This window comes from Herpailurus yagouaroundi, unplaced genomic scaffold (genome assembly GCF_014898765.1).
Source record: "Herpailurus yagouaroundi ecotype Mexico unplaced genomic scaffold, PumYag 222, whole genome shotgun sequence".
NCBI classification, from domain to species: Eukaryota; Metazoa; Chordata; class Mammalia; order Carnivora; family Felidae; genus Herpailurus; species Herpailurus yagouaroundi.
Window position 1 is genome coordinate 17492791 of NW_024412453.1, and position 13054 is coordinate 17505844.

The following is a 13054-nucleotide window of genomic DNA, read 5'->3' on the forward strand; positions in this document are numbered from 1 at the left end:
CTAGACCCAGCGAACAAATGAGGAGGGGCAGCACGACGTCCTTCTCGGACAGGAAGGCTCCCCGGTGGTCGCCCGCCTTCCTCCCCGAGGAACGTACCTGTCGTGGCCAAGAACACAGAGCCCCTGCTTGTCTGCCTCCCCGTCTCTGGAAACTGAGGATGTCACTTTCGTGGTGAAAGACACTGCAGATGAGCCAAGGACGGGACATGGGGAGGTCATCCCGGATGGCCCAGGTGGGACCAGTGTCATCACAAGGTCCTTAAACCGGAAGCGGTCAGAAGAGAGAGTGGAGTGAGGCCACGTGAGGAGATTGTGCGACAGAAGGGACGCAAGAAAGACTTAAGAGGGGGAAGGCAGTGGAAATGGGGCGTGCAAGTCACGTGTCTTCATCCTGGAAAGCGACGAAGGACAATCAGGAGCGCCAGGGGTGAGGGCAGCAAACCCAAGGTCCCAAATCAGCCGGTGTGCGCTCCAGCTCGTAGCCGCGCGGTGGCCGGAGGCGGCGTTTGTCTCGCGGCCACTCTGTGCCCGGCGGCGGGGGTGAGAACGGCACCCAGTGCCTTCACACCTGCGCTCCCCTCCGCACCGCCGGGGGAGTGAACCGGGCTAGTGAGCGAAGCAGTGAGGACAACGCCAGGCATCGGCTGTCATCGTCGTCACCTGTCACCACCAGCCTCCTCCCCATCAGCACCGGGTGGCCCGGGGACGCCAGCTCCCAGCCCGAGAGGCCCCCGCGTGAGACCCTGGCCACGGGCCTCCTCCGCGCCACGTGCCCCGCAGCTGTGGCTTCTCATGCGTTTTCCACGGACTCTTGTTTCCAAAGGCTGTTAATAGACGTTGTTTGTAAAGCGATCCCGTGCCCACAGACTTCTGGGAGAGTGAACTGTGTTTGCTTGTCGTAGGACCTTTCTAGGACTCTGATGGGGGTAAAACGCATCAGAAATCTGTGAGAGGGTGTGGGAGAGGCAGGAGAGAAGCATCAAAGGAAAAGACTTCCAAAGGGAAGGGCTGGAGAAGGCGCAAGGCCTTAGGACAGGTTTACACAGGGGAACGCCCCGTGGCCGGTAAGGAGCGCCTAGAGCCGTTAACGTTGTCCAGGGCCGGACCCTCCTTCACACCTGACCCTTCCTAGTGTCATAGAAACCAATGAACTCGGAACCCAACCTTGAAAAGCTAAACCATTAGATTGATTCCCACGCTTGCGGAGCTGACATGACGCACGTAGTTTTTAGCAATTATCCCGATAAAAAGAAGCTTCATTCTGGAGTCCGGGCCTCGTTCCCGCTCGAGCATGAGGACCTTCGCCTGACTGCGTTTTTGTTTGCGGACTCGTCTTTTGCGACTCCGGCCATACTCCGGGGTCGGGGCTCCTGACAGGCTCACCCGGTTAAGCGTCTGACTCTTGATTTTGGCTCAGGTCATGATCTCATGGTTCGTGGGTTCGAACCCCGTGTCCAGCTCTGCACTGACAGCATGGAGCCTGCTTGGGATTCTCTCTCCCTTTCTGCTCCTCCCCCTTGGATGCCTCCCCCCACCCCCCACGTAAATAAATAAACATTAAAGAAAGAAAGAAACCTGCACGAGGATATGCAGTGGGCAGTGTTCCCGAAGTGAACCGAGCGTTCCCGTGGAACCCTCGACTGGGGAGATTCACCAGAGACGTGTGAGAAGCTGCCCCGTGTCTCTGGGCCCAGCTGGGTTCTAGCAGTCCTGCCCTCCGCCCCCTCCTGTAGGATCCCCGGATCGGGCGGCTTCTGGTCTTTCAGCTCCTGTCTCCGCCGTGTGCCCTCTCTGCCACAAGGGGGCACCTGGCGAGCTGCGGCCGCCCCGTCCACACCGCCTGGCGCTCCCTGCAGGGGACGGAAGGGCACCAGGTGCTGCTTCCTCGTTGGATGGTTGCTCACCGAGCAGGCCCACGGAAATGCAGGGGTGCAGGGGACCTCGGGTGCCTGAAACACAGTTTGCACACACTTGTTTCCGTGGGAGGAGGACCCCGGCCCCCTGCCTCCCGTTGCCGTGTGCCCCATTCCGTGTCCAGCCTGAGCAGCCTCTGCGTCGGACCCCTTCTCTCCGCCCCCAGGAGGTCTGTCCCTGCCCCGGTCTGAAGGCCAGGTGCAAAGCCTCGCACGCAGAGCGTCTGCCCACAGAGCAGGCCGGTTTCCTGTGCAGGAGCCGCGGTCGGTCGGGAGCTTGAAGATGTGTCACACGCTGCCCGGGGCTGCTGGTTCCCGCCTGACAAACGCCGCTGCCGGGACGGCCGTTTGCCATCACGGGCCAAGTGGCTCTGTGATTGCGGAACCAGACTTGTTTGTGAAAAGAGCTCTGGGGCGCTTGAGTGGCTCAGTCCGTTAAGCGTCCAACTCTTGGTTGCGGCTCTGGCCGTGACCTCATGGTTCCTGAGTTCGAGCCCTGCATCAGCAGTGTCCGGGCAGAGCCTGCCTGGGATTTTCTCTCCCTCTTTCCGCCCCTTCCCCGCTCTCCCTCTCCCTGAAATAAATACGTGAGGTTAAAAAAAAATAGAACAGCACCTCCATGTAAATGTTTATAAATCTCGGTGCACCCTCCTAATCATTTCTTAGGCTGACTTTTCCATGGGTGCTTTGGTCACACAGGCTTCCTGTTTTCAAAGGTTTCTAAACCACGAGAAAGACTCCAACACAGTAAGAGGGGCCTATTTCCTACAGTGTTTTTGACACTGAGGGCTTCCACTTCTATGGCCTTGGTAAGCTTATAGGTTAAAAAAAAAAAAGCATCCCAATTTTTAAAAATGTTATCATTTTGTTTTTGTAGGAGCGGTCCAGTCTTACCCAAAGCAATCAAAGCCATACAAAGGACAGGGGAGAAATCGAAAAAGGTCCTAAACCCCACCCTCTGGAAATAGCCGTTTTTCTGATTGAACACTGTTCCAGAAGTCTGTTTGGAAAGGCAGGTTCAAGGGCAGGCAGGAGGAAGCATAGGTAGGGTGGGGCCGGGTGGGGACCTGGACACATACGTGCCTGCTCCCCCCAGACACCTCCAGACTCCAGAGAACAGCAAGATGTTTACAAAGAGAATAATTCTCTGAGGGAGTTGCGCCCCAGCTCTACGGCAGGGGCCTCTCACCGGAGAGAGGCAGATGGGGTTGGGTGGATGGGGGCCAGGGCCTCAGGGGACCTGGGGGTGGGGTTCTGGCCACTTGCACGTCGGGGGCAGTGGGTCTGGGGTTCAGGAGAGGCTCCCAGGTAGGCCTCAGGCTGACCGGTTGATGCCCTGTAACGGGTTAGGTTGTGGCCCCCCAAAAGGACATGTCCGCTCAGGACAACTGATGTGACCATATCGGGAACAGGGCCTTTCTTTGCAGACGTGATCAAGGTAGAGATCTTGGGATTATCTTGGGTAGAAGGCAGTTTAAGAGCTGGCAGGAGAGAGAAAAAGGGAAGTCACACGCGGGGGAACGGCACCCGTGGGGCGGGCGGAGAGATGAGCTCGGGGGTGCAGCTAGGAGCCAAGAGGCGCCCGCCACCAACTGGGAGAAGCAGGGAACGTTCTGCAGAGACTTCGGGCTGCGCGCGGCGGCCAGCAGATGCCTGGATGCCGGCCCCCGGCCCCCGGCGCCGGGACAGGATCCGTTTCTGTTGTCTTGAGCCACCAGACGTGGTCATTTGTTAGGACACTCGGGAAGCCGGTGCTGTCCCTCCCGATTTTGTTCCTCACGTCCTCGTTAGTCCAAAGGTTGTTAACTTTTGTAACTTTGTATTCACACTGGGACCAGGGTTCCCACAGGTATGTATTGGTCCGTATTTAAATGAACTCAACCTACCATGTGAGCTCCTGGTCAGATTAATTTCATCACCCATTCTTTTCCCTAAAAAGTGGATAATCCCCTCGATGCGCCTACAGCGTCACGAGGTCAAGAATGTCTGCTGTGGCCGGGCTTGCCCGGTGGCGGGAGGACAGACGGGGAACAGCAGGAGGGAGCTTTCTGGGGCGACGGCGTGCTCTGTGGCTAGAAAGAGGCCTGGCTGAGAGAGCTACGTGCGTCTGTCGAAACCCCATGAATAGACATTTCCAGATCTGTGATTCCCTTGCATGAAAATTGTACTTCAAAGTTGGGGGGGATAGCCCCATACAAGGTCTCCTTCGTGACACGCGTGATGTGGTGTCTGAGAGGAGGGGCGCTGGTCTGCAGCTGCGGTTGTCATGTTTCAGTGCATCCAGAACGGGACCCCGCGGCGGGGTGGCCGGCCGGTCACACGGACATCCACTGACACGATGGTGCAAAAACAATAACATGGTAATTGGCCGAGTGTGAGTGGGTCAGGTGTCGGCTGTGAAAACCTTTCAACTTTGTAACAGGCTCCAATATTTGCGTAGTAAAATGTTGGGGAGAATGTCTGCTGACTTTATACTTGGAAGACTCTAGCTTGCCTGGGTCCACTCGGACCCCCTGCCCTTGGTGGAGAGCCATGGTCTTGGGAAGCTCCGGGCCCTCCCGTGGGTGCGGTGTGGATGGCGTCCGCTCGCTATCGGGAGGTGGCCCCCCAGCCCAGAGACGCCCCCACGGGGCTCCTGCCCTCGGCAGCCCACACAGGGAGGGCTCGACCATCCTTGGGAAGGAGCCGAGCGCGTGATTCAAAAACCAGTTTGATGTGGCCCCGGCACCTGATACCGAAAGGGACAGGGGGCGCCATCTGACCGCGTCCTCAGGAACACAGACAGATTGCTGAGACCTGCACACTGTCCTCTTCTGCCTCACGACCTCACGCAGGGGCATCCGTTAGGGGCCCGTCCACAGAGCAAGAGACGGAGGCCCGGAGTGGCGGCACACAGGCAGCAGAGAGCAGGCTCAGAACGTGGGCGGGTCGGAAGCTCGGGCAGCAGCGATGTCCCGGGGCCGGCAGCGTGCTGAGCCCACAAGGTCAGCGGTGCCGTCAGCGGGAAGGGCCCCGGGAGGAGGTCAGGAGAGCAGTGGGGGAGGGGTGCCAGCCCCAGGGGAGTCTCGGGTAGATGCCGACCAGGGCTGTGGACTGCGTGTGCGTGTCCCCATTCATGTGCGGAAGCCTTCACCCTCAGCGCGATGGCCCTTGGAGGCGAGGCCCGAGGGAGTTGACGTGCTGTTTGTCACAGCAGCCGCAGCCGACCGATGCACCGGGTCACGCACACGTGTGCCAGGACGGCCTCGGGGAATCGGAGCCTGGATGTCCTGCCCCCCCTGGAGTTGACGCTTGGGGATGGTCCGTCTTTTTTTTTACACTCGCACTAGCGCGATTTTAATCCCATAAAAGATGAGACAAAACGTGCGCTCGGGTGTCCCGGCATTCCACTAAAAGCGCTCAGCTTCTCCAGACAGAGTGGAGAAAAATGCTCAGCTCGGAGCGTGGCATCAGCGGGCATTGAGGCCTTCTCGTCCTCTGTGCCTCAGGCTGCGGGCACAGAGCGGTGCCCCCCAGCCCCGCACCAGAGGGCCGGGAGATCGGACTCAACCTCCCACCCCTGCTGAAAGAAGTCCCCGTGTCCCGCTCCTGGCAGGCTGAGGTCACCGCCTTGCAAATGCCCCCACCCCCAGGGACAAAGGGCGTGTGTTCAGTCTCCCCAGGGCCGCGCTGGGCAGGTAGCTGAGGGGGCAGGGCTGACCTTCTGAAAGACGTGTGCACGAGTGTGTGTGTGTGGGCCGTGTGCAAACCCCGGTGCATGGGGAGGACGCATCCGTATGTGAGCGCACGTTCACGCACTCTGAACGCGCACCTTGCGTGCGCTTTCGGGCCCGTACTGTCACCCCCCGTTGTCTGGGCAGCGGCCGGTTCTTCTCCCAGCCCCCACCCCAGGTGGTGCTTCCCAGAGTTCCGGTCCACACGGACCCTCCTCTGGGCGCGAAGCCCAGCCAGCCTGGCACGTGAATTGGCAGCAAAACCTTCGACAGCGCCCAGCGGCTGTGGCAGGATCGGAACAGAGTCCCCTTTGTGTGGCCGCCAGGCCTTTCCTCCAGAGCTGTGCCTGCCGGGCGCCCGGGGCCTATTGCGCCCCCGGCCCCCCCCCCCCCTGCAGGTTCTGGGGGCCTGTGGACGGGCTCAGCTGCCCGTGCCCTCCGCCCCACGCCTGCCCTGTCTGTGAGCCTGACTGCCCCTGGGAGCGGCGAGAGCATTGGGAGGACGGGTCGGGGAGCCCTTACCTCCCAACCTGAGTCAGCAGGGGCCTGAGCCCCAAGGGGCCTCCCGAGGGAGACGGGTGCAGGGCCGCAAGGAAGGGCCAAGGCCAGAGCAGAGAGGGGCTCCGAAGGCGGGTTGTGAATGGCTGTGAACGAGGCTGCCTCTGCTCCAGGGCGGGCAACGGGGACCCACCCGGGATCGGCTGACTTTGTGGGTGAAGGGCCCGAGATCGCACATGTTAGGTTTTCCGGGTCACAAAGTCTCTGTCGCAACTGCTCGGCTCCGCTGTTGTGGGGTGACAGCAGCCCCAGATGATACACAAATGAACGGCCTTGGCTGTGTGCTCCTAACGTTATCTGCGGGCAACGGCCCTGGAATGCCATAGAATTTTCGCGTGCTACTCTTCATCTCAATGGTTTTCTAAGCATTTCAAAACGTAGAAAGCGCTCTAGCTCATGGGCCGCGCTAAAACAGGCGGGGCGGGCGTGCTGGATGGGGCCTGCGGGCCTCAGCCCGCGAACCCCTGGCCCAGACACCTGCTGTACTTGCAGGAGGTGCCGGGTAGACGGCCGCCCCCCCCCCCCAGCACCACCATCCCAGCGATCCCAGTGAGGTGAGCGGCCCTTCCAGAGCGGGTCAGCGCACACGTGAGGCCATTCTTCGCACCCCTTTTCTTGTGACCTACTGGGGCCTTCCCCAACACCCTGCTTTCTACCGAGCCTGGTTCCTGGGGCCGAGGAGCAGTGCCGCGGGAGCGGCCCCATGCCTTCTTCGTGCCCGTGTAGAACTCCACCGCTGACGACACCGTCCCGTCTGTGATTCGTCACCAAAGGCACCAGCGTGTTTTTCCTGATATTCTGCAATTTCAAAGGAGGTGGCCAAGAACCACCCCGTATGCCTGGCGGTACGCGTGAGTCTTTGGGCCCCTGCACAGACATCAGATGGCACAATCGCGGCACTCGGGTGACGGGAGGTCCCCAGACAGGATGCCGGGAAGCAGGGAAGCCGAGATTTGGACGCCGTGTGGCTCCAGTGCCCCCTCCCGAGTTGATGACCGCGACCCAGTGGTTTTTCTCGAAGGGTGGAGGCCCTGACGACCTCAGGTCCAACCCGTCACAGGGAGCCTGGACCGGTGGCAGCAGCAGGGGCCTCAGAACCCCAGCCCCGGACAAGTACCATCACCTCCCGGCTAAGCCTGACCCCGGCCTGACCCCAGCGGCCGTTGGGGGCACTGGCCTGGAGAACCGCCCTCTCCCCGATCCGTGCCTGAGTCTGTCACCTCTGCCGTCCGGTCCGCCTGAGGCCCCTTGAGGCCAGCCCGTCCCAGCCACACACGTTCCCTGCACAAAGCAAACACTGGCGCTGTTTGCCAGGTGACAGGCCGTGGAGGGCCAGCCCCTGGGGTCTCTCCCACCTGGCACCAGGCACACAGCCCAGCTCTCCGAGGGTCACAGGGAGCTCAGCCTGAGCTCGGGGAAGCCCAGGGGACCGCAGGCTCCACGCGGGCCTGGATAAGGTCCTGAGCCGGGTTGTGCACCACGCAGGGACCCCCGGGCCCCAGGGAGCTTCTGTGGGCTTCCAGAGGGCAGCTCCCCCATGGGGTGGACACCTTTCTGGCCCAGCTGGGGAGGGCTCTCAGCAAAGCACCCCACGTCTGAAGTGCAGCTCTAGTCTACGTGCTGGGGAGAGAGACCCAGAAGCGACAGACAAAACCTGTCACTGTCCCGTCTTGTTTGTGTAGGCCGTGGGGCTGAGACAATAAACACAGCGTGTCCGGAAGGCTCCTGCAGAATGGCTCTGGGATTCCCCCAGGAAGAGCCCCCACCGCCCAGCTCCTTCTGCCCCCCGGTGGCCCTTGTTCCTTCCTTCTGGACGGGGGCCCACAGGGACGGGGAGGGTATATAGGGCCAGGCGGAGTGTCCAGGAGCAAGACTCCGCAGGACCGGGACTGGGCCACAGGACTCTCCCCGCCAGGTAAGGCTGTGTTTGTGCCCCTCGACGGGGCCGGGCCGGGCCGGGCGGGGCTCTTCTCCGAGTCCTTCTCTTCCCTCCAGGAGCCTTGGGACTCACCTTCCAGAAGCCATGCTGCTGAGGCTGACACTCGCCTTCCTGTGGAGCACCTGCTTGGCAGCACGTAAGTCTGGTGGGTGTGCGCCCTCTGGTCCCAGCGGCCACCCTCGCCTGCGTGCTCCGGGAGGCCCCGGGTCTGGGCCCGGCCCTGACCGCAGACTGACTCTAGTCTCAGGACCCTGCCGTGTCCCTGCACGGCGGCACCCGGTCCGGGGCAGGGATGAGCCACATATTAGCGTCTGGGTTTTTCCTCTCCCTGACCCCGTCCCTTCATCCATCTAGAGATGTACGGGAGGGGAGGAGGCAAATACTTCAGCACACCCAGAGACCATGGATACGAAATCACCGGAATCCGGGTGGCCGTAGGTTCCTTGGGCATACTGAAGAGGTGAGTAGGAGCAGGGCCACGAGGCCCTATCACCACGGCCTCGGGACCCTGGGAAGAGGGCTTAGCACCTTTTCCCCTTGTGCCTTCGCTGGGTCTGCACGTACAGTCCTGGGGAGGGCGGCCAGCACCGTAGGGGACAGAGTGTGGGCAGGGCAGGGGGGAGGAGGCGTGGGGGGTCAGGGACGCCCCGATGGGCAGAGCTGGTGGAACTCTCTCAGGGGAGTGAGGGAGTCACCTGCTTCTCTGACCTGTGACCTGGTCTGCTCAGTATCTGGGGCTCAGAAGGTGCAAGCTGGGCCCGGGGACAGCTCCCCACTGTGAGCAGTGACAGCAGGTGGCACCCCCCGAGTGGCACTGTGTTCCAAGCTCCCCTTACCAACGGTCTCAGGGACTTCTCCCCCCACCCCCCGAACCACTCCCACTTTGCAGGTGAGGACACAGGCCCAGAGAGGTCGGGTGATGAGCCCAAGATCACAGAGCCCGGAAGCATCAGGGCAGGGGTCTGAGACCGGGACCTCCGTGTCAGGAGCCCAAATCCACGTGCGTGGGGACACGTACCTGTAGGGACAGGGCTGCTGTCCTTGCCAGGCGATAGAGCACCTGGGGAGTGCTGATTCAGCCTAGGTCTGGCCCTCCAACGCTTCCCTGTCTCCCAGTATCCAGGTGCGATATGGATCCTCCTGGACCACCATGTCTGGTTGTCCGTCATCCGGAACTCCACAGGAATTCATCCTCTATCGGGGAGAGCGCATCATAGGGATAAGTGGCTCCTACAAAATGTATTTCCGGTCCCTGAACCTACACACAGATACAGGGCGCTATGCCACATTCGGGAAGGACAATGGCATGAACTTTGTCGTCTACCCTGACCAGTTCGAGAAAGTGCTCACAGGAATCTGTGGCCAGTGCAAGCTTTTAGGCATCACGGGCCTCTGCTTTGCGTGGGATTATCCTCTAGAGTTCTGGGACACGGTCCAGCAAAACAACAGTACCTCATCATATAAATGAGTGTTCCTGGGTCTCAGGGATGGGGCTTGGGTCAACCTGGGTCAATGTGGCTCATGCTGGGCTGACGGCACTGAGGTAGCTGAGTCTGGACCCCAAATTTCAATCCATGAATAAATAAAGCTTCTGCAAGAATGGTGCCTCCAGGTGTGGTCCTTGGGTCCCGGGGTGTGACCAAAGCTTTCCGAGCTGGTGGGGGATGAGGCCTCCGGGCCGGGGGTGCGAGGTGAGGACAGAGGTGGGTCTGACATCCCGGGCCCTGGTGATTCTGCCGAGAACGAAGGCCCTACCTGTGCAGCCCTTGGACTTCAAAGATCCTCAGTCTCGGAGGAGTCTGGGCTCCAAGGACGCCCCCCCACCCCGTCCCTACCCAAGGCCCATCCGGCTGGCCTCCGATGGCCCGAGTTCAATTCCAGTTTTCTCTGAGTGCACACCGGGCCTCAGGGAAGTCAGTCATTCACTCATTCGGCACACGTTGGCCAAGGCCTCATCCATGCTGGGCTCCCCCGGCCACTCAGGGGTAAGGAAAGGAGAGGGGCGCCTGGGTGGCTCAGTCAGTTGAGCGACAGACTTCAGCTCAGGACATGATTTCACGGTTCGTGAGTTCAAGTCCCTCATCGGGCTCTGTGCTGATAGCTCAGAGCCTGGAGCTGCTTCAGATTCTGTGTCTCCCTCTCTTCCCCTCCCCCACTTACTCTCTCTCTCTCTCTCTCTCTCTCTCACTCAAAAATAAACATTTTTTTTTTTTTAAAAAGAGGAGAGACTCGGTGTCTCCAGCTGAAGGGTCCCCTGTGGGGGGACAGAGGCAGAAACAGGTGGTGGCAGTGGTTGTGGCATCTGCACTTGTGGGGACACATGCAGAGCCTCGTGCATAGGCACCTGCCTAGAGGCTGAGTGATGGGGGTGTGCTTCCGGGAAGCCTTCCCGAAGGAGGCAACATCTGAGCCCAGAGGCTGAGTGAGGCCCGGCCTTGTAGAGACAAGGGGAGCAGGCGGTCCATGCTGAGGGACCAGCACGGGCAAGGGCCAGGGCCAGAGACAGCTGAAGACAGTGTTCCCCGTGACCTTGCTATATCGATCACCGTTGTCCAGATATCTTGAAATTGACACCCCTCACCGCTTGAGAACTGTGGCTGTTTTCAGTCTTGCCATTTAATCTGTCGGCAGTGAGAGCACAGGTATTGACCGAACCCCTCACATTGACGGTACGCACACATTTTGACAAGCATCGGGGGTGACTTTGCAGGACACTCTTCCGGCTGCGTGGAAAAGCCACGGTGGGGGCGGGGGGCCTTCCCTTCCCACCCCGGCCCCTGCTCCATGCCGCCCAGGGGCGGGCCCGTTGCATAGTTAATTGCTTGCCGGTGGATTTCTACAAGGGAAATCTGTTTTCGGCAGGAGACTCTTGACCCCTTTCTCGGAGGCCTTTCTTGGGGCTGGCTGCTTCAGGGGGGCACCTTACCTCCCAGGGCTCCTGGTATGGCAACCAGGACGGTCAGAAACGGGACCGTGTTGGCTTGAAGACACAGCGCCCAGGTCCACGGCGGTCACCGCCTTGTGACTAGATTCGGGAAGCGAGGGAGCAGGACGGGGCGGGGGGCAGGGGCCAGCTCAGGGCAGGTGTGCCCACTGATTGCAAAGCCCGGTCCGTGGCCCAGATGGTCCTTATTTGTGAGCAGTTGGCCGGAAGTCCCGCGTGGTTCTCGCGGCGAACCCCGCGCGCGCCCTGGGCAGCCGGCACACCCGTGCTGTGGCGATGCCGCACCTGTTCTCAGGACCTCGGGGTCACCACGGTGCGGTCCTCGCACAGACACCGCAGAGGGGCCAGAGCTGGGGCGTGGGAGCTGCGCGCCCCCCAGGCCCCCTCCCCTTAGTGACAAGGCCCATGCGGGTTCGCGCGCGCGTGTGTGTGTGTGTGTGTGTGTGAACCTTTATTTAACGTGCACTCCGGGTTGCTCCGGCCTCGCCTTTTGCCACCAGCACCGGGATCACCGGGTCTCCGCCGCAGGGGACCCAGGCCCCTCTCAGAACCCAGCAGGTGGCCTCCCTGAGCGGGTCTCCCCCCCACCCCAGGGAGGGGTCGTCGGCTGCCTGGTCAAGGTGGGGGACCCCTGGACCGGTCCCCACGCGAGGTGGGTTCCGCGAGGCAGCAGACCCTGTGTGGGCTGGCAGGTGGCTCCACCCCGTGTGGCCTCGACGGCTCCTCCTCACCGTGGGCTGCTTCTGCTGGAGGCCGGAGGGAGGCTGGCTCCCTGGCCCTCTCCCCACACCCGGCCTCCGTGCACCCCTCCCTCCCGGCTCCAAAGGTCCCTCGCCTAGGAAGTCCTTCCTGCCGTCTACCCACTGTCCGCGTTGGACAGGTAGCCGGCTTCATCCCTCGGGAGGGGCCGGTTCTTTCCCCGTGTAACAAACCTCCAGCTACTGGGGCTTCGCCTGATTCCCCACGTGCACTTCCGTCCCCGGGACAGGTGCTCTGTTCACCTGTCCTCAGACCCCAGCTCAGGCCTGCTCCCTCCGAAAAGATGCAGAGGCCTCTTTGGGATATACCCTCCCCTTCAGTGTCCAGAGACTCGGGCCCCAGGGGCCGCTCATGTGGGGCTGAGACCCACAGCCGCCTCTGAGTCTCTTCCCGTGAGTCCCAGCAGGCCCACTTGGGGCTCAGCATGTTCTGGGCCATGACCTTCTGCTCTCCTGGTGGAAAAAAGACCCTTTAAGTGTTGGGGGAAGATCCTCCTGGGGCCGCAGCTTCTCCAGGGTCTGCCCAGCTCACTACTACCCCTCTCTGGGCCCCCTCCTCCAGTCTACTGGACTGAGGCCGAGGCAGCCCCACTGGGACCCTCTGACCTGTCCCCCCTCACCTAATCCCAATGGACCAGAGGTGCGCCTTGGCCCCAGCTGGGCCACTCGTTCTCAGGGCCAGAGATGGGCCAGTCGGGCTCTGCAGGCGGCTGGTGTTGTCATGAGTAGGACTGGGAGCATGTGGCAGCCGTGTCCCCGGAGGGTCTGAACCTCTCGGGTGGGAGAGGGAGACCGGTGAACAGCAGAAAAGAGGCAAGAGGGATGGCCCGATGGTCGTCCGGCCAAGCTCTAGACTGTTCCTTACCTCAGCTGACTCCTGCTCTCGAATCCCAGGACACATCTCAGGGCGGGCTCCCAGATAAAATGCAGGCCACTCAGTTAAATCTGAATTTCAGATAAACAACAAATAACTTTTTACCAAAGTATATATCAAACATTGAGTTTTTAAAAGTATAACTATGTCCCAGGGGCGCCTGGGCGGCTCAGTCAGTTAAGCGTCCAACTTTGACTCGGGTCACGATCTCACAGTTTGTGAGTTTGAGCCCCATGTCGGGCTCTATGCTAACAGCTTGGAGCCTGGAGCCTGCTTCCAATTCTGTGTCTCCCTCTCTCTCCCCCTCCCCTGCTCATGCTCTCTCTGTCTCTCTCAAAAATAAACATTAAAAAAA

The 13054-nt window shown here is 60.9% G+C and overlaps 1 protein-coding gene across 1 annotated transcript; it reads left to right on the forward strand.

The window, feature by feature from the left end:
- Positions 1 to 8154: 8154 nt before the first annotated feature.
- ZG16B (zymogen granule protein 16B) lies at positions 8155 to 9723 on the forward strand. The gene is made up of 2 exons (XM_040459322.1): positions 8155 to 8583; positions 9240 to 9723. Exons 1-2 carry the CDS (start codon positions 8480 to 8482, stop codon positions 9589 to 9591), a joined length of 456 nt encoding a protein of 151 aa, XP_040315256.1. The 5' UTR covers positions 8155 to 8479; the 3' UTR covers positions 9592 to 9723.
- The last annotated feature ends 3331 nt before the right edge of the window (positions 9724 to 13054 follow it).